We start from the raw sequence: 26336 nt of genomic DNA, 5'->3' as shown, positions 1-26336 counted from the left end.
AAAATACGATGTCATTTTCCTATTAAACTGTTAAACTCCTATTAACAAGGGATTCCTCCTTCACATAGTTAATTATGGAGCCTAATTTGGAGAGTGAGGCTCTCTGGAGAGTCAGCAGCCAGGTGTGGGCTGCCCACTGTTTTGGTCAGTGCTCATGGATCCATTCTGAATCCTTCCCCTCCTTTTAGTCCTAACAGCAGCCTGACCCATCACTGTCTTTTCCCAGACAGTCCCTTCATCTTCTCTTTCCAGACTTACCCCATATTTATCCTCACTGCTCTTCTCTTCTCAGATATGAAAATAAAGGCTGAAACATGTAATCTTCCAAGCCTGAGGCATTTATGTGCAGGCATGCAAAACAGGAGGAGCTGAAATATAAATATTATATAAAAGTAATACAGCATTTAATACTGGTGTGATAAGTAGCACCTCACAATCACCTTCACCTCTCACAAATGGTTTGTAAAGAATATCACAGAGCCAAACCTTAGTGATTAAAAAGCTCCTATAATGTCAACAAGATCATTATCTCAAATATTCCCCTTTGCTCTGTGAAAGTAAATCTACAAAGTGCTTCCAGGCTTAAATTCTGCAGTAAATCCAGAGAAATGATTTGCGGCTTGAACCGAAAGAGTACTCAGGGATATGATTTTCCCAAGCCTGTTTCAGTACAGAAACCAGTAGATATATCTTCCTTGTCCACTTCCCCACCTCTCTGGCTGCTGTGGAGAACAATAATGTTATGCAGAGGCCCAACAAACTTGTCCCACTAATGGGACAATAGAGCCCAGGGCTGTATGCCCTTCTGGAAAAGTTCACAATTTTATGTCATTCCAGCAGGTAGTTTCTAGTCCAGAGGTTACCTGGCCAGCCCTTCTACCTGGCCAGCCTGCTCCTCCCAAGGTTGTGCTGCTGGTGTGTGCAGGGGGCAGAGGGGGAGCAGGAAGAGGCATTTACAGGCAGCCACCAACTGAAAACCAGCTGGGAGGGATGCTCTGCCAGGCACACATCTCTGGGATCAGGCTAGAGGTGGGCAAAGACTTCTGCTCTGAGGAACTGCAAGACACCTACAGAGTTCACTATATGATATACATAAGCTGTACCTCCCCCTGCCCAGCTGATGTGATTCTAAGGCAGTTTTCTAATGCAGAGCTTTTCAGACCAAACAGGCCTACCTTCAGCATCCCCCCTTCCCCTCCACCTTCCATCACACCTGAACAGCCAGAGCCTATTTCAGATGTCACACATGTGCTGCCAGTGCAGCCCCTGTGCAGCCTCTGACAGGCACCAATGTCTGCTGACAGCTCAAGGCATCTTTCTCTTGTTTGATGCAGAAAGCAGGGGGTGATTTCTTCAGGTTGCAAAAGGAATTCCCCATGCTCTGGTGGACTCCCACAGCAGATCCTGAGGTTTCATCCCATAGAAACAGCAACAGTTAAGGGAGCAGAGACCCTCTGAGCCCCTGTTACACTGGAAGAAAAGGCATGCCAAGGCAGGCTACATTATTCCTGTGATACATGAGGTAACAGGAACACCATGCTCCACAGTAAATACATGCAATTCTTCATATAAATATAGACAGGATTAAATACCACACAGCAGTAAAGACCTCCAGGGCAGCACTAAATCCCTCCTCTGCATGGTTTCTTGTGCTCTAAGCAGCAAAGCAGTCCCTGCAGTCAGTAAAGAAAATATTTGAAGAATCTCATTTTTAAGGCAAAGGAATGAACAAAAAGCACAGAACGGGGTTCAGAAGTTCAGAAACACTTTATTTTGCCTTCTGCTATTTTCTTAAGAAAACAAAACAAAACAAGGTCTGCTTGTTTTAAAACTCATTCAAAAGGCTTCTGAGAGAACCCTCAGAGGAGGAAGGAGCAGATGACATTACAACAGTGGTATGCAAATGGTCTTTTCCCCAGGAAATATAAGATTTTTGTGTTCATATTGCAGTAACTACAGCTTAACAATTAAGAGGACTGTGATTTTATTCACCAAGCCTAAAAGCTTCAAGAAAGACATCTCAGTCATTGTTTGGATAACACTGGAGACATTTCTTCAGACAGTTATAGCGTGTGATTCACTTGGAACAGTTTCCTAGGGGTAAGAAGTAGTCTGGAAATGAAAATCCCACCAGGTGTCCCTTTGGAAAAGAACTACTGTGTCTTATCAAGCACATCAACTATGGTCCACGGTAGGAAAAGTTGCGCTGTTAGAAACACAAACTCACTCCCTATTTGTTATGAGCTGGATCCAATAAACAAAATGACCTATGCCAGCATCTCCAAAATTCACAGTCACCCTGAGACCGAGTTTAACTTCCACTTCTCATTCCCCTCTACCCTGCACTGAGCCTAGTTCTCAGATGCCAAAGAGCTCCAAACCCAGGTCCCCAGGCACGGCTCACACCACCCCTACAGCACTGCCGACTACGGGCAAGCACAAGATTTGCAAACCTTCAAGCAATTCAAATGCAACATGTACCCTGTGCCCAAAAAGTTTCTCACCTTCTTCTGTCTCCTGTTTGGGGTCATAGCTGCACATCAAGGGTGTCAGAGACTATTCAAGCTGTAATGTAAAATGCGCGTTATTGGAGAAGCACAGCTCTAGTGTATGCAAAAGGGGCTTTCATCTACAACAACTCCAACACAGACTGTGCCAACCAGTGGTGTAGGAGCACCTGACACCAGGATTCTGCAAATGTTAACCCTTTGCACACAGGGAGCTCACCGACTGTGACATGATGTATCCATCACTGTGTATCTGGCAAAGCCTAATATAATCACACTGCTCTCGGTGCAGTGGGCTGAGGTTTTCCTGCACTGCAGATCCCCCTGCACAAGACAGGGCATGAGGTGCCCCCAGACAAGCTACGTGCCCCCTAAGATTTGGGCGTTGTCAGCGCTGTGCCTCTGCTGAACTACATTAGGAAACACGAGGCATGGGGACCTGGGTGAAATCCACCCTGTTTGAATCTGACCCCGAATGCCCGGGAATAAAAACACACACACAAAACACAGGCACCACTGGGATTAGGTTGCAGCTCTCCCTACACAATAGCTCTTCCCAAAGCACTAAGCCACCAGCCAACAGCACCTCTTCCAGAAAGAACCACTAAACACCAGTTAACGCACATCAAAAAAGTTTAATATTTTCACAAGTATCACGTAACACTAGTACCAGAGCTACTAGTGTGCAAAGTAAAAAGACTCTCTACCTTTGCAAAACCAGTTAGGCATGCAATTTTTCAGGTAGACACACACTTAAAGCTGCAATGACTGTTTGTGACTCACATGTTACTTTACAACATTCACTCACAGTGCACCATAATGCATATTGAAATGTTATCGGTAGGTAGGGCAATCCAAATCTTAGAGGAGTGGAATGAGGACAAAGAGGAGTAGCCTGCAAATTTCCATCTACTTTCTGCAGGAAAAGGCAGCAGGGAAAACCATGCAGATATCTCAAATTCATTTTTGGTAGAAGAGTGGGAATTAAGGACTACTGTGTGGTCTCCCTCTTTGCAGAAAGTGCTGTGACTTGCAAATGTTACTCGACATTTACTTTCCTAACTGTTTTTCAATTTCAGTAATGCAACTGGTATGCAAGTATAATAATGGCATCAACTCGACAGAGGACAGGGGACACCAAGTGTGTATGATCTTTGCTGTTGCTTTCATCCTTGGAATAAGCTGCAGCCAATTTTGGCTTGGTGGGTTGTCTATACGCCCAGGTCCTCAAAGGCAAGATCAAAATCAAACCCTCCTATTCCTTTCTGAGCACTAACTCTAGCTGAGTGTTTGTGTTCTGAGTGATTGCTGAACAGTATTAAAGATTAAAGCTCTGTGTGGAAGCAAATACCCATTTAAGGCGAGAGACGGAAGTGCTGCATCCCAGGGACACAGGCGAGCTGCAGGTTCCGTGGAAGGGCAGCAGCAGTGCCCTGATCCAGACTAACAAGAAGAGATAGGAAATACTTTTTATAAGAACTCTTAAACAGAAGAGCACAGCACAGCCGTGCAGGGACCATGAATCTGCCGATCTCGCAGGTCTGGAGGTTTGGATTACCCCAATCACCAACCACTTCATTCTACTCTTTGGGGATTTCTTGCCGAAACGTGGCGGATTTCGCCCAGTAACACAACACTGCTCACAGAAGCAATGGGAAATACCAGTGGAACCAGATCTGTGGGACAAGGGTGTTTACTTTTACCATGACAGAACAGGCATCAAGGAAGCGAGTAAGTCGCGGTGTCAAGTCCCACTATAGAGTTACGTGCGTGCACAGTGCTGACACACCATAATGTTTTCACAACCGCTTTAGACGGAACAACAGCAGGTAGATATGCAGGAGGGAACTGTTGCTTCCCCTTCACTAAAAGCATCAACACCCAGGTCTGGTGGTCAGCGTGCTGGCAGTGCGCTCACAGGGATGCTGCAAAGGACACACTCGGTACAATGCAACGGTAGCTCTCAATGCACATCACTTGGGGGCAATTTTGTCTCAGACAACAACCGAGATTTGACAACTGCAGAAATTATAGACTGATTTTTTTCCATGACCTACAGATGGGGAAGGTACCAACAAGGTGAGTAAGAAACATGCAGATTGGGGTCCAGAAAAAGGAGATATTATTAACAGCACACATTCTATCTTGTATCCTATTTTTTTTCTTTTATGTCATTAGTTGTAATTTCTTTTTTCCCCCGATAAAGCAGTGAGTTCTGGGTTTTTACCAGTTCTGACTATGCAGTCGCTGCTTTATGAGAAAGTGCTCACAAGACAGAATCGGGGCCAGGGCTGTGGAGTTCAGTTCTGCTCGGCCTCACGCAGCCGGCATCCCACCGCTGTGATGAGCGCGGCCCCCTTCCCGCTGCCATCCTCTGACAGCAGGAAGGTCACGTCGCAGTTGGGTGCCAGGTCCTTGACTGTTTGGTGCATGATCCTTGAAAAGCTGTGAAAGGAAACACAGGCAGTGGGTAAGGGAGGCCTTGCAGCATCCGCAGAGCAGAGCGCTGCCATGGGCCTCTGCGCTGCATCCCCTTTCACCAGGGAAAGAACTGAAATGTTGGAAACTAGGGTGGATTTGAAGACTGGGCGCAGTAGGAGTTAAAGGAAAGAAGCACTGGCATCCCGGCCCTGCCTCTCTGTCTGTGTGGGGTTAACTCAGATCACTACTACCACAGCAAAGGGAAGAGAACAGATCACATAAGTCATCTCCTTCCCACCCATCTCCCTCCATGCACACTGGAGGTGGGCACTAGTCCTCTCCTCCTGCCCCTGCTCTTTTAGACTCCTACCCTCACCTGCATTGCTCCTCAGCAGCCCATCTCCGCTGTGCCCAGAACAGAAACATCCTCCACAGAGGCACCAATCATTTCAGCACTGCTCTGTCATTGCCTGTGCGCAGCCAAGAGATCCTTCCCTCGCTGTACAGCTTCCAACTCGTCCAGCAAAGGCTGTGTCCCCTTCAGTTTGTCACTGCCCCAAGAATCTTTCACAAGTCCTTCTTGACCCTCTTGTTGCCCTTCAGAAAGCCCCAAATCCCCTGATTAAGACTTCTTCCCTGGCTCTTATCCTAGCAAGTAGGAGAGCCCAGTTTGGTGTGTCAAGAGAAGGGATGTACACGCAACGCGCTACAGGCAAACAACTGCTGAGAAGGTAGATACTCACTGAGGATGTAGTTTGTACAGAGTGCCATCCACACCGACCGTTATCTCCAGGCGCTCCAACCCTCTGTTCTCCCTAATTTTATCTACAACGGCAGCCATTCCAGCGCCACACAGCTGAGCTGCTCGCCTTGACACCGCCCCGCAGACCGTCTTGACAATGATACTGTCGTCGCAGGTGCTGTTGAGCCCCAGCTGCTGCAGGATGGTTCGCACCTGCAGCAAGGCCAACCTGTCACTGCAGGAGAGCACAGTGGTAAAACTAAAGGTTCCCCTCACACAAGCCAGTGCCACAAACCCCACTGCACCCATGGCTGCGTCCACGCACCCCCACCAGGCAGCAGCCTTTCCTGACAGCACTAGAGACCTCAGGGAATGCAAATTCATTCGCCCCAGCACCATGGCTGCAGTGTAGGAGGGGGGTGCAAGCAGCCACAGAGGCTCCAAGTCCAGCTCTGCATTGCTTCCCCTTCTCTTTTCTTACCATGAGGTGTTTCAGGAAAATATTTTTCATTATGAATTTGGGGTTTTTTTCCCCCATAAAGACTCAGAGATTGCTTTAAAATACAGAGCCCAAGCAATAAAAACACAAAAACACCCAGTAAAAAGTGCCCACTCAGCTAGTGTTCATTCCATCCCACAACTATACCTACACACACACAAGGGGCCCAGGAAAATGGCTTGATTTCCAAACAAGCAAATAAAACAATATGGTGAGGGAATCTTTAATGGCCCTTTCCAGGATTTAGCAGTGAGCACTGACAGAAATTCAGATGATGCTGTAAAGAGTCCTTCTGCGCACACACACAGAGGCTCTTACTGAAACCAAAATAATCTCTGGAGGAGTAAGCAATGCTCTCCAGCTGTCCCTCCCCTTCAGGAGTGTCACCAGCCGAGCACCACCACAGTATTTCACACTGAGCAGCCTCCCATGCTCTTACCTCTCAATCTGAGAAAGGAACTTGGTTTCAAAGATATGCCTGGTCTTCAGTGTCTCTGAAATCTGGCCTCGGAACAGGAATCCCCGTTTGGTGAAGTCGATCAAAATATTGCGGACTATTTCCCCCAGGTACATCCCACTGATCATTTTCTCATACCTGCAAGGAAAGATAGTGGTGCAGCTCAGAGGAAACCTGCTCACGTTTGCAAAGGCAGCATCACAGGTCTGTCACCAGCCAGGTATCCTGCCCACACACTTTGGGGACGTAAGATATGTGACCCCATTCACACAGAGAGGCCATTTACTAGAAAAAGTAGGCAAGAAAAAGCATGAAGACTTGGTGGGAAGCCTCATGAGCCCATCTACAGACACTTCCTTTAATTTCTCACTGCCATGTTCCCCTGGCCAGGCATGTTAATGACGGCTGGTATTTCTCCCAGATGAAAGAAATGAAAACCTGTCACCAGAGAGCAGAACGGTGCCCAGTCAAAAGGCACATTAGCCATGCATCCCCCAGGGACAGCCCTGAGTGGACCCCAGGAAAACTTGTCTCCACATTTGGGAGCCCTCTTGAAGCAAGGCTGAGGCCTTCAAACAGAAAAAGTTCAGTGGTTCCAAGCAGCAAAATTACAGGGAAACTAACAAGGTACAGTCACTGCAAGTGCAGGGTTTTTAAGGGAGTCCTGTGCTGCAAAACCAACCCTGTGGAAGATAAAGGATGTGAAAAGGTACATCTGGCATGTTCACAGGACCACTGACCCATAAACCAGCAAGCTGGAGGTCCAGGGTTGGCTTATGCTCTTCACTTAATTCCAGCACCTGGTTTCCAGTAGGAAACCAGTAGTCCCAAAATGACAGGGAGGAACCAAGCTGTCTCAAACCCCTCTCACACCTCACTCTGCACACAGGACCCAAGTATGCCCCCAGACTAGAGAGAGGGAATATTTTCCACCTGCAGACCTCCTCCCACCACACGACAAGGAGTGGTCCCGGAGCGATGCTCAGCACTGGCACAGGGCAGCCCTGCTTTGCATTCCCGCCCCTCCAGCACCATCCTGGTTTGAATGGAGCTTTCTGAGGTCTGCGAGTTGTGTCCTTACCAACAAACTGAATGCTCTTCCATTTCCTGAGCAGGGCCATTCAGTGATGCCTCCTTTATTTCACCTCCTGAAGCTCTACAGCAGTGTCAGTGCCCTGGATTGAGCAGAGCCCAGCACACCACCCTGCTGGAAGCAGGCCACGCAGTCCATTTAATACTGTGAACTCTCTCAGGCTTGTACCCAGCAAGAGTCCTCCCTCTTGAGTGCCTAACTATCTCAGGAATAAATTATTCCCCCTGGCAGCCTCCATGACTGCCTTTGGCTGCTTACTCCATGCCAACTCTGCTGCTGCATCAGGCTCGCCCAGCATCTGCCTCTCTGGGTCTGTTTGAGCCTCAGCTTCTAAAGAGCTTCCCATGGGACCTGCCAACTTGTCTGTATTCCCCAGGTTTTTGGGCAGATTTACTCCAATCACAAAATCTTTTTAAAAGCTCCTGGCATCAAAGTATTGCTGCAGAGAAATGATGAAAAAGTGTAGTCCCAGCATGCAGCAGTTTCAGCCCAGTTCTATCAGTGCTGGGTACACCTCCCACGAGCCCTTTCTTGAAGGGGACAGGGAAGCACTTGCCCAAACAGGAGCTGAACCCCCAGAAGAGGACCAAACTCCAGGACCAAGAAAGACAGGTTCTCTAACACAACACATTTCATCCAGAAAATGGCCTGAAATAAGAGCCTGCGACTGGCTGCAACTGCTAGAAAGCTCCTGACTGCTTTACAGCAAGCAGCTCCAAGCTCCAACCACACCAGCTGGTACAGGCTCAGGATTTCTACAGGCACAAAAAGAGAGTTCAGCTAAAAGAGATTAACCTGAGACCAAGAGCAAAAGAATGACAAGACATCTTAACCCCCTCAGTATAGCACAGGATAAGAAAAAGGGTTTCTTTGTAATTTCAAGACTTTTGAAGCAGGGACCAGGAAAAGCACAGGAAGGGAAGATCCCACAGGATAGCAAGGCTGCAGTCATTTTCCACCTCTACCTTCTCCGACTACAAGAAATCCAATTCTCTCTTAAAAGCATTTAAGACAGCCTGGCTTACATCCACAGCACACAATTTACAGAATTTATAGCAAAGTACCTTTGCTTTCCAGCATTCAGTGAATAGTCATCAACTGCTTTGTCATATATTGTCCTGATGTCATCCAGGCATCCGTTATCCCCGAACGCTCCCCACTCCGTGTTCACGCACATCCGCCCTTGCTCACCATCCACCATCTCTATGTTCCTCATCTCTTCCATGTAACAGGCATTGCTGCCCGTTCCTGGAGGAAGAAAATACTGACATTGCTCTTTGTTTGGAACAAAACAACACTAGGATCAGCACCACAGCCCTGAAAAGCCTTCTGGGGGATCCCGATCGTGCTTCCTTCTGAATGACGAAGTCAAATCATCATTTGAAATATCAGGGAAAAACCAAAACCCCACACTTTGGTAGTCCTAAACTGAAGGAGAACATTTCTGCCGTGCTGCACAGCTCAGGGTGGCTCAGAGAAGAGGCTCACCCTGGCCACCCATGAGGGTCCCATGCTGCAGGGAGGGGCAGCAGGGCAGCACTTTTGGTCCACCAACCCTCATGGTGTTTCTGAACCCAAAACCACAGCAAGCAACCAGCTGGATTTTGCAGTTAGGAACCACCCTTTCACAAAGCCCACAGACCCAGAGAATCCAGGGAAAATGTGCTGAACTGAAAACCTCAGCAAGTTCTGAGGCATCAGGGCTTTTACCAGCTGATTGCTTGGGTTTTTTTCTGATTTAAATTGCTTATTTTCTCTGGCAGGAAGGTTACTTCCATGTTGAAATGACACAATATCTGATTCTGCTTAAAGAAGATCCTAAGGAGTGTGGCAAGTGCTCCATGTACACAGAGGTCTTGGGGAGCAAAGCTTTACTAGCAATGAGAGGTAGCTTTAGCTGCTATTCAGGACGAAAAGTTTTCTTGAAGTTACCTAAGGAACTCCATTTAACCCTGCACCACAGATTCTGCATCAGTTATGTCAGCAAGTCTGTTTTCCTTTGCCGTTTCTGTAGGGAAATATATCAATACAGTCTGAGCTAAAATAGATCCTCCCACAGTACTCCCTGCTGCAGGAGAGATGAGCCACAGCACAGAGTGTGAGGGGGACGTCTGGGCTTGCAGACTGAGACTCAGGATTGCAGGACCAAATCAGACCAAACCCAGCTGTGGGCCACCACCAGTGTCCAATCTCCCCCACCAGGTGCCACCAGCCCGGCCCAGGCAATCCAGGCAGGGCAGAAGGAGCCTGTCAGAGCCGAGGGCTCTCACTCCCATCATCCCAGAAGTACCCAGACCACCTCTGACCCCCTGCTCTGCACACAGACACGCTTCTGCAAAGCATGCCTGGCAGGGCTGCAGCAGGCAGTCCTGAGAGGATGCTCCCAACGCCCCAAGGACACGCTGTCCTTCCCGTAGGGAACTCTGGTTCCTGAAAACACGCCACCGATGGAGCTGCGCAGACACGACTTCCTACCCACACTGCACTGTGCTGACTCATCCTGGCCACCTTCCAACTGTCTGGAGGAGAAATTGGTGGCGTTTTATTTTCCTACACGCCACCTCACAACTTAAAAGCTTGCAGGTGCTTTGTCCCCTTCTCTCCCACAGAACACTCATTTCTCTGGATAGCTTTGGGAATTCACACCGCCCCATGTCTCAGGCTTCCCGGGTGTGTGGCATTTGCATGTCACCCATGGAATTACTTCAGCTGTCTCGCTGCTGGGAAGGCAGCTCTCAGTCACTGCACTCTGTCTATCAGAGCTCTCCATCACATGCCATTTGGGAACTGTGGCTGTGCTTTGCAAGTTTATTCTGAGAGACCACATGCTTGAGGGAAGCTGTGGGCTACTGGAACACCCCGGCAGGGAAACTCTGACAGGCTGAACTAACAGAAACTCCAGGAGCTGGTGAGGCTGCCTGAGCCCACCTCTGCTCTCTTCTCAAGCAGCACAGTGCCTTTACTAGATAAAACAGGCAGGATTTGTTTGGCACCACAGCCTCTGCTTATCTCAACTGACTGCAGGCAGAACTAAGCTGGCTGCTGAATTTTGCTCTTTCACTCCTGAACACCCTGGCTTTATTTTCAGTTAACTACAGAGATGCCTCCATGAGAATACACACAGATGTGTTGACGTGCTGTTCAATAAAAAGCAGCTCTAACACATACCCACAATGAGCCCGATTTCACAGTTTGGGTCTTCGTAAGCACAGGTCATCATTGTGCCCACTGTATCATTCACCACAGCCACCACATCCAAGTCAAATTCCTTTGGGAGAGAGAAATACAACAGTGAGAACTCTGGGCTTGGGGCAACCATCACACCAAAGGGGACACGAAAGGAGCATACCATAGGCGATGCTGTTGAAGCACACTGGAAACAACTAAAATTATCATCCTGATTTCACACACACAGAAATAGGAACTTAATCTACCAGCAGGCAGCTAAGGCTCCTCACATGTTGTACCTGTGATAGATTTGTCTCCAGATGAAAGAATATTCCTGACTGTTCTCTTTGGCTTAGGTATGTTATGTACAGATCTTGTTCAGAGGCACATGGTAGAGGACTATCAACACTCTCTATTACAGCAATAAGGTAGCAAATCCAGTAACAAAGGTTTTAAGACCTCCTTTTCACTGGCTGACAAAACCTCTGCAAAAGTAATGTCCTACTCAGGCTATTTTTCTTCCCTTCCTAGAAAGTTTTGGCTAAGCTGGTTGAGGCATTTTAAAGACCAAGGAGGGGAGGGGAGAAAACTGTCCTTTAGGGTGCACTGAGGTGCATTCCTACAACCACCATTTTGAAAACTCGTGCTTTCTCCATGCTCTGATGCATGTGAAATTGCCACATGGTTTGAAAGAAGTCTTGAAAGTTTGGGCAAATTTGGAAAGTTAGAAGCCTCTGGGGGAAAAAAAAAATCAACCTTCTGTGCAGGACAAGAGATACAGCTCATGTCCACAAGGCACACAAACCTTGTGAGAGGGAGCCAGCCTGACCCACAAGGTCTGTCAAGTCTGGAGGGGACGGAGGAGCAGGAGGAGAAAAAGAAAACAAAACCAAAAGAAAAATCACCTCTCTTCTTTTAATTCCTTCTCTAAGCAAATATACCACATCTTCTCCCTCGCAGTCCGTAGCTTTGAAGCCTTTTGTCCAGTTGAGAAGGATACCCTAAAAAGCAAGAAAATAAGTTACCAAGTTGCTAAGACTCAGATGTTGCTCTTCATACTTCAAATGATTTAGTTTGAGGTTTTATGGAAGAGCCTCTGTGAAAAAGATACGTGGAATTTGCATCTAAAACTACTAATTGTGCTTGGCCTCTGAATTTCCAGAGCAACGTATGAAACTCACAAAAAAAAAAAAGTGTGACAGGAACAACAAACTCAAAAAAAACAAGTGTGTAACAGAAAAAATGTCTTTCTTCAAAACAAACAGCTAAGTAGACAGGAAAGTATTAAGAGCTGCACAGGTGGGGTTGGTGTAAACTCGTGGCAGCGAAGGAGTTAAACACTAAGAGAAAAGAACAAAGGCGCACTTGTCAGGGACATGCTGCAGGCCACACTGTCACCTCAGGGTGACACAGCCCACAGGCCCTGGTCCATCTGCTCCATCCCATGAGACAAGATGAACTAGGAATAGGTGCAGGGATGGACTTTTGCTTACTGCTTGTAAAACTAGGGAAGTATCACAGAGCAGCAGGTTTATATGGGGGGAAAAAGCATAATGCCTTAAAAAGTGGTATCAGCACCACAGAAAATTTAAATGCTCTTATCTTCACAGCCATGGGCTGAGCAGCATTTGCATTACTACCCTTAAAGAAACTATTTATAGGAGCAGCTCTACTGATGAGGGTCAGAGCATAAACCTTCCCCTTGTACAACCTTCCTGTAAGTGTCACATGGATGATATGAATACAGAGAAACCAGGCCTGACACAGGCACAAAAGCAGATTCAAAAGACACTAAGGAACTTACAGCATCCAGACTGGTCTGCTTGCAAGGGAAGGAAAAGGTGAAGCCAAGAGGAAGACGTGCACCTTTTATCCCCATATAATCCAGGAAGTCAGAAATGCAGGTAACGATGTGATCAAACAGCTTTAAAGAGAAAAGTCATATTATTTGAAGGTGTACATGTTACTTGCTCTTAAGAAGTTATTTAAAAAGCAGCACTGTAGCCAGAGAGAAACACAAATACCTCTTCTCCTGTTCCCTGCATCACCTCTATAGGAATGGCATAGATCTTGTTGTGCATCTCAACTGTTCTCCTTTTACCACTGCGGATTTTCACCAGCAAAACTCTAAAGTTTGTCCCTCCAAGGTCAAGTGCCAGAAAGTCTCCGTTTTCTGTAAAAGAACATGTGTGTATATTTAAAGAACCATAAGCAAAATATGAAAAAGTGCTTTCTCCAGAAAGTACTTTGACAGAAAATCTCCGAGAAACTCAGTTGGGAAGATCTTCATCGAAGGAGGATTTTAGATGCTGTTCTGATTATTCTACCTCCTTTTTTTGCATGTGTTTTTGTTTTATTTTTGGTTTTGTTTTGCTTTAAACTGACAAGGAAAAAAGGACCCACACAACCGTTCCCTGAGAGAAAGAAGAAATTTGGCCACACTGATGGGCAAAGAACTGCCCACTTAGCGTGAACAGGGTTCGTGTGGGTTTGGATTTATGAGCCCAGCCGTGGCTTTATGAGCCTGACTGTGGTTTTATCCCCTCAAGCTTTGGCTTTGCTTGCACCATGGGGTAAGAACGTGGGGCCAGCAACTAGCCCAGGGCAGTGCAGGCTGAGATCTCCTCCTTTGCACAGTTCAGATTCCTCTTTGACACCAGTTCTGCTCCCCCTCCATCAAACTCAAACCCAAACCCCATCGCCGGGAGCCAGTTTTGGGCACCCCATATCCGAGCCAGTGTCCTCCCCCCGGCGAGGTCATGCCTCTACCTGTCCCATCCGGCGTGCTGCGGACGAAGGTGGGCAGCATTTTCACTTTGGCCGTCTCGTGAGTCTTCTTCTTCAGCCCCGCTTCCATCTCCGCCCTCATCCTCTTCTTGACCTGCAGCAGCTGCTCGTGGGTGAGCTTGAACTCGGCCAGGGTCTCGTCGATGAGCCGGTGCTGCTCCGACAGCCGGTAGGCCACGGCCGTCACCATGGCCGCCCCCTTCCCGCTGCCGCTCTCCGACAGCAGGAACCGCACCTCTGAGTCGGGCACCAGGCGCCGCGTGGTTTTGTGCAGGCGCCGGGCGTACCTGGGGGAGAGGAGGTTGGTGAGCCCCATGTCTGCACGGGCTCCCCCCGAAACCTGCGCTGCCAGCACGGACTGACTGCAGGCAATGAGGACACTCATCGTGCCCAAACTACATACAGCCTCCCAGGCAGGAAAACTGCCAGGGAAGAGCAGTTCTTCCCTATGGCCTCTTTGCACTGGAATTTCTAAGTAAAGCCAGCAAAAAGCAGGGAAGAGCATCAGAGTCCCATCTCCTGACCACGAGCCCAGACGGGAGAAATCCCCTGGCTCCCCTGCTGCTCTGATCCCCTCTCCTGAGGTCATCTCCTGAACTCACTGGTTTAGATGGTGTGGGGAAACAGTTCAGAAACCAAAATTGCCCGTGTATGTTATCTTCACAGAATATGCTGAGCTGGAAGGGACCCACAAGGATCACTGAGTCCAACCCTCAGCCCTGCACAGGACCATCCCCAACAGTCACACCATGGGCCTGAGAGGATCATCCAAACGCTCCTTGAGCTCTGCCAGCCTTGCTTTGACCACTGCCCTGGGGAGCCTGTTCAGTGCCTGACCACCCTCTGGGGGAAGAACCTTTCTCTAACATCCAACCTAAAATTCCCCTGACACAACCAGGCCATTTCCTCAGGTCCTGTCACTCCCTAGACCTGCCCATCTGGAAAAACTAGGCAAAACAGGATTCTTGGAAATTCTTTTGTTTGCCAAAATTTTATGGTTTCCTTTAACTGAGGGAAACACTGTTTTCAACAAAATAATGCGAAACTGAAAATGAAACACTAACCATATTTCTGCTTTCAGAAGTTTCCTCATAAATTACACCTTCTGATTTCCACATAACTCTAAGCAGCTTAAAAATTAAAGATATTATTTGATTTAAATATTATTTGATTAAAAATATTGCTTGATTTAAAATATTGTTTTATTTAAAATATTCATTTTCAAGATGCAGAAAAAAAAGACAAAGCCAGTTTTTTAAAGGCCACGGAAATGTAAGCACAATTTTTTTCCCCTGGTTTCCAAGAATATCTTCAGAAAAGACCAGAAAAAATAGGGTTCAGCACAGGCATTTTAAAACCAATTGAGTTTAAATTGGAAAGGGATATGAAGGTGAATTTATGTAGGTCTCTTCATAGCCCAAACTAAGGGCATGAAGTAAGATTTCATACAAAGAAACTCTCCTTCTGAGAGGTCTACTGAGATCCCTTAAGGTATCTTGTCAGACCATTGTAGCTTTCCCTGATGCTGCAGTACCCAGTTACTCAGGGGTCTAGTTCTTTTCTATGTGGTTTTTAAAATCTCACACTGCTCCTTCACTTAAAGACATCTCTGCTTTCCCCTGAGCTCCCCAGCTCAGCCCAGATGCCCAGATTTCGAGTTCCTCATTTCCCACCCAAACCGGGGACTCACTGTGGGTGCATCTTGTAGAGGGAGCCATCCACGCCCACGGTGGTGCGGAGGCGGCCAACCCCCTTGTTGTCCCGCAGCTGGTTGAGGATGGCACCCAGGGTGGAGGCCACCAGGTTGGCAGAGCGGAAGGACACGATGGTGCAGACATGCTGGACGGCGATGCAGTCCTCGTGGGACGGCTCCACCCCCAGCCGCGTCAGGATCTCTTTGGCTTTGTTCAAACCTTCTTTGCTCCTACAAAGAGACAGCAGCAGAGGGGACTCCTCAGCGGGGATGTACTGAGGACTAAGGTGCATCCAACCACGGGTGTCCCTGCCTGGGGCTTGACAAGGTTAGGAAGAGAATTTCTCAGAGATCTGGACTGGGAAGCTCTATGAGGCCTGACACAAAATGCTCTAAACATGCATTCATTCACAGATGGAAACAGCCTTCCATTTAAGCCTGGTGCAAATATGCCACCTACAAAGGGACCTGGAGGAATTAAATGCTTTTTCATCATGCTGATGCTTTAAACTTGAAACAGCTTCTCTCAAGCACGAAGCACCAGCCCCATATTTCAGCACAGGCCTGAGCACACACCTAATCCCACGCTCGCTCGCTCTTATGTCTCAGTAAATTAAGCCCAGTGTGAAAAACAAAACCCTGAGCGAAGGTTGCCTAAGCAATTTCATGCTAACGGGTCTCTTTTCAGGCTTTTACAACCTCACTGAATCTCTGCCTCTTGCACTGCTTTTTCCCTCATTAGCATCCAGCCTGAGAGGAAAGCTTCTGGCAAAACTTCTCCACATCCAGCTCGGTCATTTTCCAGACAAAAACACGAGGAGTACATCTTGTCATCACTAACTGCACTCCATACATCTTTTTAAGGACTCTTGCATTTTCCTAGCACCAGCTAGAAATTTGAAGCTGCACAGGGATGTGCTTTCCACTTATAACCAAAGTGCTCTTCAGGAAGTGAGGTAGGATTTCAGGGCAAATTTTACTCTTAATAACTGAATTCCCCAATAACTGTTTTTCTCACTGCTGTTCAAAGTTACCTTGGTCCATGACACAGACCTCTGTGGTTAAGACAAATGAACACACACATTTAATGGAAAACTATTTGGAAAAGATGGTCTGCAGGGACAGGAGTAAAACGTGGCAGGAGGAACAGGCACTGTAAAAGTTACTGGCTGTTTTCAAAAACAAAAGCCAGACCAGTGACTACAGCACAAACTATCCCAGTGATGTGAATTTTAAAAACACCAGGGAAAGAGCCTGTAAGTAATGACCAAAGGGGCGATGACACCCTAAGAAACCAACTGGCACATAGCCCAGAGGTCACCGCGCAGCACCCGGCACTGCCTACGAGACTGAATGCTCTGCCTTGTCATGCTTGTTTTCCTCCTGCCCAGCAATCCCAGGGATACAGCAAGGAGCAACACAAGTATTTGCTAGGAGGCACTAAGCCAATTCACTCCTATGTTTAGCTGTGGGGTGGCAACTTTGGAGATTCTGTGAGCAGGGTGAGAGGTAGTACAGCTCATACACTGAAGCTGTGCAAACTGGCAGACTTTACAGTTCCTCTCAACACCAAAAAAGGGAGAAATCTTGGGGAGGAGGGCACAGACAGTCTGCTGGGGGTCCTCACATGCCAGCTCTGCACCTGCATGGGAGGATGGCAGCCACCCCCAATGCAGCACATCTCCCCACAAAGCAAAAAGAGGTGCTGGAAAATTAACATTCAGTGTCACTGTGAAGCCCAGGGGAAAACAGATAGATTACTCACTTTTCTATGGCAGAAACATGCTTTGTCTCAAACTTCCCTTTGGTGAGAAGCTCAGGGGTGATCCTCCCCTCAAAGAGCAGCCCCTCCTTGGCCATCTTCACCAGGATGAGCCTTACCAGCTCCCCCATGTACAGCCCGCTGACCATCTTCTCAAACCTGCAGGAGAGGACAGCAGTCACTCACAAATCCATGGGCAACACCAGGAGGCAGAGCCCAGCTGTGCCACTGCAACACCCAGCCCAGCCAGAGGTTTGCCTCACCACAGGCAAGGTCAAGCTTTCTTGAACCGCAGAATTCATATCACAGGTGGAAAAGGGAGCACGGAGCAGAAAAGAACAGAAGCAAAGTTCCCAAATAACTGCCTCACTCACAGCTGCTTCCCTGGGTTAAGAGATCCACGGTCGATCTCTCGATCAAACTCAGTCCTGATGTCTTCTAGTGAGCCGTCGTCTCCAAAGGCCCCCCACTCCGTGTTAATGCACATCCTGCCCTCGTCCCCTTCCACCAGGTCGATGTGCCGCATCTCCTCCATGTAACAGGCGTTGGTGCCGGTGCCTTTGGGGAAAGCACATCAGAAGGTGCTGACCGAGCCAGCCAGGCAAGGGGAGAAAAGCCACGTGCAGCAGCAGCAATGTGTGTTACCAATGATCAGGCCAACTTCGCAGCGCTGGTCGTCAAAGCCACAGGTCATCATCGTCCCGACGGTGTCGTTCACAACAGCCATGATATCCGCATCGTAGTCCTGAGGGAGCAACAGACATCACTGGGGCCCTGTGGGAAACACTGCTCCTGTTCATCACTGGTTTGCTTTCACAAGGAACAGGAGACAAATATCACTCACTGCTCAACTTCCTAAACGTCCCCTGCTCCATCTGCCAGTTCCCTATCCCACGTACCCAAGAAGGCAACAAGAGCAGACTGATGCACCAGGCAAACAGTAAAACAGCACTAGCATCATTCTAGACAGCAGAGACCTGCTCTCACATCAGCACCCTTAGGCAGGAAATAAAAGGGCTATACATGAAGAAAGAGGGACTCTGCATGGAGTGATTTGAAGCAGTTGCTTGAGGAGCCAATCTGGAAAATATTTCTCCTAGGATTCACTAAAACCAGGAGTTTTATTTCAAGTGAAGATTTCAATACAGAAATAATGCAATTAAATAAGTTAACCACATGACATGCACCCATTGCTTTCCAGATTCCTCAGTATGTGATTCCACCAACTCTAATGATAGTAACTGACTATAGTAAGGTTGTTTGGTGACAGCAAAACTCAGGTGTGCTTAAGAGTCCACAACTGCCCAAAGAGAGCAAACACTCTCAGCTCCTGATGAATAAAGATGTTGAGTAATCAACATATCACCTGGTTGCAAGCATTATGCAAACCCAAATTCATGCTATCTCACACTCAGTGCCTTCTTATTTGTTTAAATCAGCAACCCGGTCACCTTCACTCTCTATGAAGTCAGCAGTGAGAAACTGCAGGGAACATCACAGTTCACTGAGCCTGAAATCCCGCTTCTCTCTGCTCCTCTTCTGCCCCCAGGCACAGCAGGTGCACAATTGAGCTGAGCCCAGTAGGTGAGACAAAGTTTCTCAGGAATGGGATGCATTGGTATCACTGAAAAGCCACTGCACTTTCTCAGGTTTTTGAGACTGATAGGTTTGCTGAAGGTTGCCAGTAAAAAGACACGTCATAACAACTCAGACCTGTGCTGCGAGGAAAATCACAGCTTCCACACAACAGCTCTGACGTCACTTCATTTTTCCAGGAAATGGCAAAACCACACCTTTTCATGCAGGAAAGCAGAGCTCCACCATCACTCAGACCACCCACCCAAGCGAGTGACATGAAAGTGGTCCCCAACAAAGCTGAGATCCAGTTAAAAAGAAATTAAGTACAATTTACCCCACGTTTCTTGATGGCCTTGTTAAGCAGCCTCACAACATCTGCTCCCTCCACTCCACTTGCTTTGAAGCGCTTCGTCCAGGTTATCAGAATACCCTGATAAAACAAGACAGCAACATTCAACATAATACAATAATAAGACACACACTGATTACTTTTTTTCTTAAAAACAAGATTTGATACTGCAAGTGAATCTTCACGTCTCTTTTCTTATATGGCCTAACAACCCAGCGTGAGACAACTGGTGGTCTTTGAGTCTAGTCACAGTTTGCTGAAAGATGGAAAATTGTTTTCCCCTCCCATGTTAGAAAGTGGTGTGTCTGCATTTTGTATTTTCAGCCTACTCTTCTCCCTGTTACTCCTCGACAGTTTTTCTTGGAAAACCATTTAATCCTTTTGGACCATGGAAATAGACTGCTTTCAGAAAAAGCTGACTGTGCGGGACCGACCACAGAGCAGGGATGTGCTGTTGGTATGTCCAGGACTCAGGGCAGTGGGGATCAGGCTACTGCACAGCTCCTGCCCAGCTTGTTTAACTGTGGGATCACGTTTATGGGCTGAGGTAAATGGAAATACTGGAAATGTAGCAATGTATGTCCCCAGTTTACAGCACGGATCAAAAAGGAAATCCTGGTATTGAATTCTTTGTCTGCAAACTGTCATGAAGAGCCTGCAAATCCCCCAAGGTAAGGACTTTTGCTATTTACAAAATGACTGGCTGAATCAGAGCATTCAGTATACAAGTAAATAGTAATAAAAGAAAGAAAAGAGCATTGACAGTAGTCAAGAGGAAAGACAACTCAAACCAGCTCAGCCTTCCATACCCACAATATTCACATCTGTCACAACAGAAGCCCAGGAAGCTAAAAACCAGAAAAGCTGAAGCCTGTAGGCACAAGCAGCCATTGCCCAGGTGTATGTTTGCCCATATCTCAGCTTAAAAATCAAATTTGCCCTCCAAACTGGGATAGCTACAGGAGACAGAGGGTCAGGGCAGCTCTTTACAGACCAGGAGGTATTCTCCTACCACTAGACCACAAACTCAGGTTATTAAAGTTTTGTCACTGTGCTGCTCTCGTTTAGAAACCTCATTTGACATCATTTAGAAACCCAGCAAAGCCCTGTTCTGCTGTGCAGGGAAACCACGGGCAAAGCCCTCTCTGCTGGCACAGCTTTAACAGGCTAAAGGGCACCTTGTTCCACATAACTTTTATAAGAAACTGGTCAAACCACACTGGCAATGAGCAGCTCCTCTCAGCTGTCTGTGACACTGTGCTGGAAGGAGTTTTTGCCCTACCAGCAAGGCCTTGGCAGCAGGAAGGAGCCCTTGGAGTGCAGCAGGGTTGAGTGAGACCCAACCATGCAGTGTCCACCTTGTCACCCGTGGAGAAACTAGGGACCACCTTGCCTCCTTTTGCCCACCAAGCACAATGAAACAGCACCCAGGCAAGCACAGCCTCACAGAAGCAGCAACCCAGGAACAAAGCTGACCCACAGAATCCAGAAAAATGTATTTTTCAAACAGCCAAAACATCACAAAAACTCTCAGAAAGAGAGGTGAGGGGTTTTGTTGGATTTGTTGGTTTTTCTTTTTAATTAAGAGACACCTTCCCTTGTCTCTTACTACCCCCACTGCACTCTGCCTCTGCACCCCACATGCTGCCTGCCTGCCCCTGCCCCACACAAGCATCATTCCATCCCAGCCGGCTTCAGCAAACCAGCCCACAAACAAGTGCCTTCCATCGTGCAGCTGAACAAACCTCCCAAGGGCAACTCAACTCCACAGCCACACCCCCAGCACGGCTGGTCAGGAGCCTGAGCCTTGCCATGCACCATGGCCAGACAGGAGAGCTGCACCAAGGTCAGCTCATCTCTCCTGATCCAAGGCAGGGAAAGGCAGCTCCCTGTTCTGAGACCCTGAGGTAGTCAGCACCCTGGGGCTCAGCTCTCAGCACCGCTCGACAAGTATGAAATGTAATAAAAATCGTGCCTCACCTGGCCCTCAGCACCAGCATCTGGGGGGCTGTTGCACCAGGCTAACCTAGAGACCTGCAAGCTGGAAAAGCAGGTCGGGCTTTAACAGGGCAACCTCTGTGTTTGGTGAAGGTTTAACTTTCCTGCACTCACTTGCTACACCGTTGCCATGGCAATGCTGTGCCAGGAGGCTGCTGAGTCACTTGTGATACAGTGAGCAAAAGGAGGAAAATCCCACAGTATCCTTGCGGTGGGAATTCAGTCCGTCGCTTCACAAGGCTGGTTAATCCTACCCTTTTTAAAGTAGGCTGGCCCCAGGTGACCTGCCCGATTGCCCTCAGTGCACCCAGCCTGTGCCATGGCTTATGCTCAGGAGGGACACCTGGATCCGGATCCGTGGGTACACTTGTGAGGGTCAGCAAAACCTGAGCAAACCCTGCTGGGCTGGGTCCCTCCCAGTCACACCCCATGGAGAGGTGAAAAAGGCTGCACAGGAGGCAGGAAAAACCGCCACCGTGTTTATGGGGTAAACCATAACGCTGAGGAGCTCACCCAGGGACAGCACAAAACATCAGATGCCTCTTCCTCATGTTACCCAGCTCTTTCAAGCAAAAACATAAACACAAACACAGTCTGCCAGTGAAATATAACACTCATTTATCCCCAAAATGAGCCCTGTCTGGGATGCTGCTTTCATCACAGTGTTTTAATAACACAGCAGCTCTTCTACATATTAAGAGAATTGTGAAATCTTCTTACCTCATCTAGCTTGGACTGTCGACAGGGGAAAGAAAACGTAAACCCGACTGGCAATTTCTTGTCTTTGATCTGTTGTTTCTCCATGAAGTCTCCCAGGCACTCAGCAACGTGATCAAAAAGCTATAAGAAAGGTATAAAACCACCATGATTAGATATACAGCTTCGGAGAGAAAATGTTTCAAGTTCCATAATGAAAACTGCACAGGGTGAGGGGAAAGGGGAAAATAGCTGCTGCTCCAGGCTTTAAAAGATATATAAATGGCATAGCTATGAAAATACTCTCAGGCAGTGCACATTAACATTGTAATAATTAATAAACTATGAAATACATTGTCCTTTTACACACCTAATTCTGCAGGCATCTATTACACCCATATAAGAACACTTTTCATGAAACAAGGGGCTCTTGGCTCTCAAGCCTGCTGCAACCCTTCCACTTAATATTTGATGAGATCAAAAATGTTCTTTTAACCTTTCAACAACAGGAAGGAGAATCTCAAAAGAACACTTGGGATCCAGACCCACAGGAGGTTAAGTACTTTTATAATGACGCAGAGAAGATAACATCTGCTTCACTCAAGCATTGCTGAGACCAGAGAACCCAGCACTCTGCAGGAACCACCCAAAAGAACATCCTCTCTCAAATCTATTCCTAAAGCACACAACAAACAAACAAAAAGAACACCCAAGGGATTCGTCTGAATATTTTACATGCTCTGAGAAACAACCCAAAATGGGGACATTTTCTGCCTTTTTCTAACTGCTGAACTATGCAGGCAGCCTGCACCAGGCTTGTGGGTACCAATTCCCACCCAGTGCCTTGATGGCACCTGTGACCACTGCATGATGTGTCCCTGCCAGCCAGGTCTGGAACCAGGCAGGCGCAAAGGCCTCTCACACCAAGCCTTTTGGAAAGCCCCTCAACACTCAAAGCTGAAATCAAGTCCAAGCAATTAAAGCAACAAACATACACATTTGTATTTACCAGTACCAGAAAGCCAGACATGCCTTGAACTGACTCGTACCACAAATGGATGGTAAACTATTAACAAGTCGCTGTCTGCCCCAGGAGATAACTGGGCTTCACATTTTAACTCCCTGGAAAAACAAACAAACAAACAAACAAAACCCCCCAACCCTATCTGCAGCAGCATTGGTGGGACAAGACCAGGTAAACTGCCCAGGAGACTGGGACTAGCTGGGAAGGAGTACAAAAAGCCATCTGTTGTGGTTCCAATTAGCCCACATGGCCTTATTAAGAACAATTTAGAATCTTGGAGAGGTGGGAATGCACTACAGACAGGCTGCAGCAATTACAAATGATGAACAGGAATATTCTGCCCTTTGAGGCAGGTCAAGAATCGGTGCGTGTAATGCTACAATTAAACTGAACACCTTAAACCCATTCTTTAATTGAGGTCAGATTTGATTAAGCAGAAGAACAGTAGTTTCCCAGAGAGAATGTTGCCATTCACTGTCCTGGGCAAATCAAGGACATTTTGCTGAGCCCACGCAGTGAAACAACATGGGAAAGAATGTACACTGCTGCACTTCTGGAAGACTACTTTCAGCTATTCAGATTAATGAGAGAGGAAGAGGAGTTATGAAAAGAACTATAGTTAAGTAACAAAATATGAGAACTTCTCCAGGAGGAACACAGAAAGAGCTGGAGTGTGTGTTTTGATTATGCTTTTCATCTGAAAGTATCTTGCTGAATACTCAATACTACTAAACTTTCAGCTGCTTCCAGGATTACAAACAAAAGCCAGGGGCCAACGTCAAACCCCTGGGGAGTTCAGAGAGCAGGAAGCAGAAACGTTGACTATGTATGTTGCTACAAAAATCCCTCTCATGCAACGAACCACAACTGCACAGAGAAGAGACGAGATCTGCTTTGTAAGTCCAAAGGCAAAAAATCCCTGGGCATTCCCCATGGACTCCAAAGAGTCTGTGCACCTGCTGTGTTTGCCCAGGCAGCCCTGGTAGGACCTGCTGAGGCTGAGCTCTGAGCTGGCAGTGCTCTGGGAGTCGCTCGGGTTCTGGGCTGGCAGCAGGCACGCGAGCGTAACCCGGGCAGGAGGTGCAGTTAACTATCAGCCACGACCTGGGCACTGCAGGAGCTGTGTCTGGTCAGTGAGGCACAGCCTGGCTGAGCTACTGTTCTTTACACAGCACAGAGGGAAGGCAACACCCAAAAGCAGAAAACAGACAGGCACTTATTCATTTTATACCATGGATGTTCGTAAGTCTTTCCCTAAGGAGACTCAAGGCAGTGTCTGTATGTGCCCATGCCCACGCTAACATCCAAACCTTCCCAGTGCCAAAGGACTCTGACAGAAATCTGAGGGAACATTACAACGTTCCTGTGGATTTCACTAAAGCAGGGAAGGTGGACTGAGATAAAATCCAAATCCCCGTTCACCTACAGGTGTGTGGTAGGGAACAGTGTGAGCCAAGCATTTTATCAAATGTCCAAGATGGACAGAGCGAACGCCGCAGCCAAGAGGGAAGGACCAGTCTGATTTCACACATTTATAAAATTGAAGCAATACAATCATGAGATGCTGAGCAATAGATCAGGCTTCATTAATTCCTCTGGCCATGAAGTTGCCTGCTCAGGCTGGGCTCCAAGAGGGCTCCACAAGGACACATTTAGCTGGCAGACAGGAGATTTTGGCAAGCAACTGAAGATCCGAGCTCAGGCTCAAGCTCCCAAACGGGGATGTTTTAAGGAGCAAGGAAACCACAGTTTCAGATCAGAACAGCCACAAATCCATAACCTATCTCCAGTGGCAGCAAAACACAAAAAGCAACAGCAAAACCAAGCCTTAGCTATGCTCCTCTTTGCTGAGCTGACATAGAAGACAGGCTTCTTACAAATTTTACACCTGCTATTTCACCACTGAAATCAATGAGAGTTTTGCCCTTGATTTTGACAAGGAATAGACTCTGATTGGCAAAGCTGTCAGACCATGCCTAACAGATGGGAAAAAAAAAGAGGTTCGAATGCCATGAAGTAGAAAATATCAAAATGAACCATGCTAGTGAGCCATGAAGCCATAAATCACAATCCTGCAATAAGCTGATTATGTACTAAGCTTTATGAGTATAACTCACCCAAGTTAATGACACAGCTTGCTGGAAATCATTAGTAGCCTACCCCAGACAGGCAGTTCAGTCCAAGTATTCCACAAACCTGGCTCAGAGGTTTCAGGAAACCTCCACCATATCCATCAGTCAGAAGCAACAAACCATCACCTGTCTGTGCCTCCTGGGCCTGTGAAGTCACACAGCAAGCACTGGATATTGTCATGGGACAACTTCAAACCTGGCTGTAATTCTGATGATGCTTCCAGTTCTTCTTCTCCTGGTTCTCAAACACTGGGAGTAACTGTGCCCACGGGGTCAGTGGAAGCCTTGCTTGCCTCTCTTTCAGCTTAAAAGCCATGACAAAGCCTATCAGCCTGAGCTCCACACTGCTGCTTCCTGACAGCCAAATGGTCTTTGGGTATTTAAAAATTAAACCACAAGCATGACACAGCTGTGGAAAGAAAGCAGACCTGATGTCTCCTTTCTTCACTTCTCTTGATCACCCTTATCATGTCTCCATTAAGTCTCCATACACCCATCCATGGACACACAGCCCCCTGCTCCCAACCTGCCCCTGAGCAGCCCACCCAACTTCCCCTCCTCCACCAGCACCAGGCAGCTCAGCTCAGCTCCCCTCCAAAGTCACTCTGTGGGAAAGCCACTGCATGACCTCTTGGCCCAGGAATAAAGCAGTAAGGTACGAAAAAGTCTTTACAAGAAGGTTATTTTACTGCTGTGGTTCAGATAGCACAGTAATGCTGTCACCAGTTCTACTGACAGGCCATGATTGCCACCTTACACTCACTACTGCATAAGAATGCAGCAGATACATACATTAAGGGTATTAAGGTGACTACAGAAAATATATTAAAGGTAGAAATGCTGTTCCCAGAATTTTTCTTTTTCTTCTCCTTTGTTTATTCTTCTGAAACAAGCTTTAAGTTACCTGCAGGTCTCATACTCCTAAGCAGCACCTCATTCGAGTAAAAAGTGTAAAAACCTTGCTGTTTCCAACAATGAAAATTATTTGTTTTGCCTTACTCTGACGCGGAGACAAATCTGTCAGTAATATATTCATTGTAATCCACTTCCTGATCATAAAAAGAAAATAAATTCCTCCAAAGAACCCAATTTGAAATCCAAGTGAATGGATCCAAACATTTTCTACTCTTGGAACACGGGGAAATAAAAAAAATAATAATAATAAAAAAAAAAACAACAAAAAAATGTTCAATTATTCAGCAAAACTGAAGTTGAAGCTGTGCCAAAACATTCTATGAGCTTCCTGTAATTTTTCTAACGTACTTGTACTTTTCATGAGTGCTGAGTTGCTCAGACTGCCGGCACAGATATTTGGCTGTCATGGGGATTTCTATCCCTCACTTAACACTACAATTGCAGGGCTGGTCATGCTCATTGCTTACAAAGACTAAGTTGTTTTCCTGCTCTCCATTCGTGCTCATGGAAAGTAA

The 26336-nt window shown here is 47.2% G+C and overlaps 1 protein-coding gene across 1 annotated transcript in view; it reads right to left on the bottom strand.

Moving 5' to 3' along the window:
- Positions 1–3125: 3125 nt before the first annotated feature.
- LOC113955493 (hexokinase-1) overlaps positions 3126–26336 on the bottom strand; it is a 35227-nt gene continuing 12016 nt past the window's right edge. Inside the window, exons 4-18 of the mRNA XM_027661063.1 lie at positions 21775–21894; positions 19042–19137; positions 17775–17874; positions 17504–17687; positions 17133–17288; positions 15365–15598; positions 13657–13961; positions 12912–13060; positions 12692–12811; positions 11793–11888; positions 10888–10987; positions 8784–8967; positions 6609–6764; positions 5672–5905; positions 3126–4952 (exon numbers count right to left, since the gene is read on the bottom strand). Coding sequence (XP_027516864.1) covers positions 4808–4952; positions 5672–5905; positions 6609–6764; positions 8784–8967; positions 10888–10987; positions 11793–11888; positions 12692–12811; positions 12912–13060; positions 13657–13961; positions 15365–15598; positions 17133–17288; positions 17504–17687; positions 17775–17874; positions 19042–19137; positions 21775–21894 — 2379 coding nt within the window. The 3' untranslated portion in view covers positions 3126–4807. The remainder of the gene's footprint in view (positions 4953–5671; positions 5906–6608; positions 6765–8783; positions 8968–10887; positions 10988–11792; positions 11889–12691; positions 12812–12911; positions 13061–13656; positions 13962–15364; positions 15599–17132; positions 17289–17503; positions 17688–17774; positions 17875–19041; positions 19138–21774; positions 21895–26336) is intronic.

This window comes from Corapipo altera, unplaced genomic scaffold (genome assembly GCF_003945725.1).
Source record: "Corapipo altera isolate COAL_440 unplaced genomic scaffold, ASM394572v1 133, whole genome shotgun sequence".
Lineage (NCBI taxonomy): Eukaryota > Metazoa > Chordata > Aves > Passeriformes > Pipridae > Corapipo > Corapipo altera.
The sequence above is the reverse complement of the archived record's forward strand: the minus strand, read 5'-3'. Positions and strand labels throughout refer to the sequence as shown.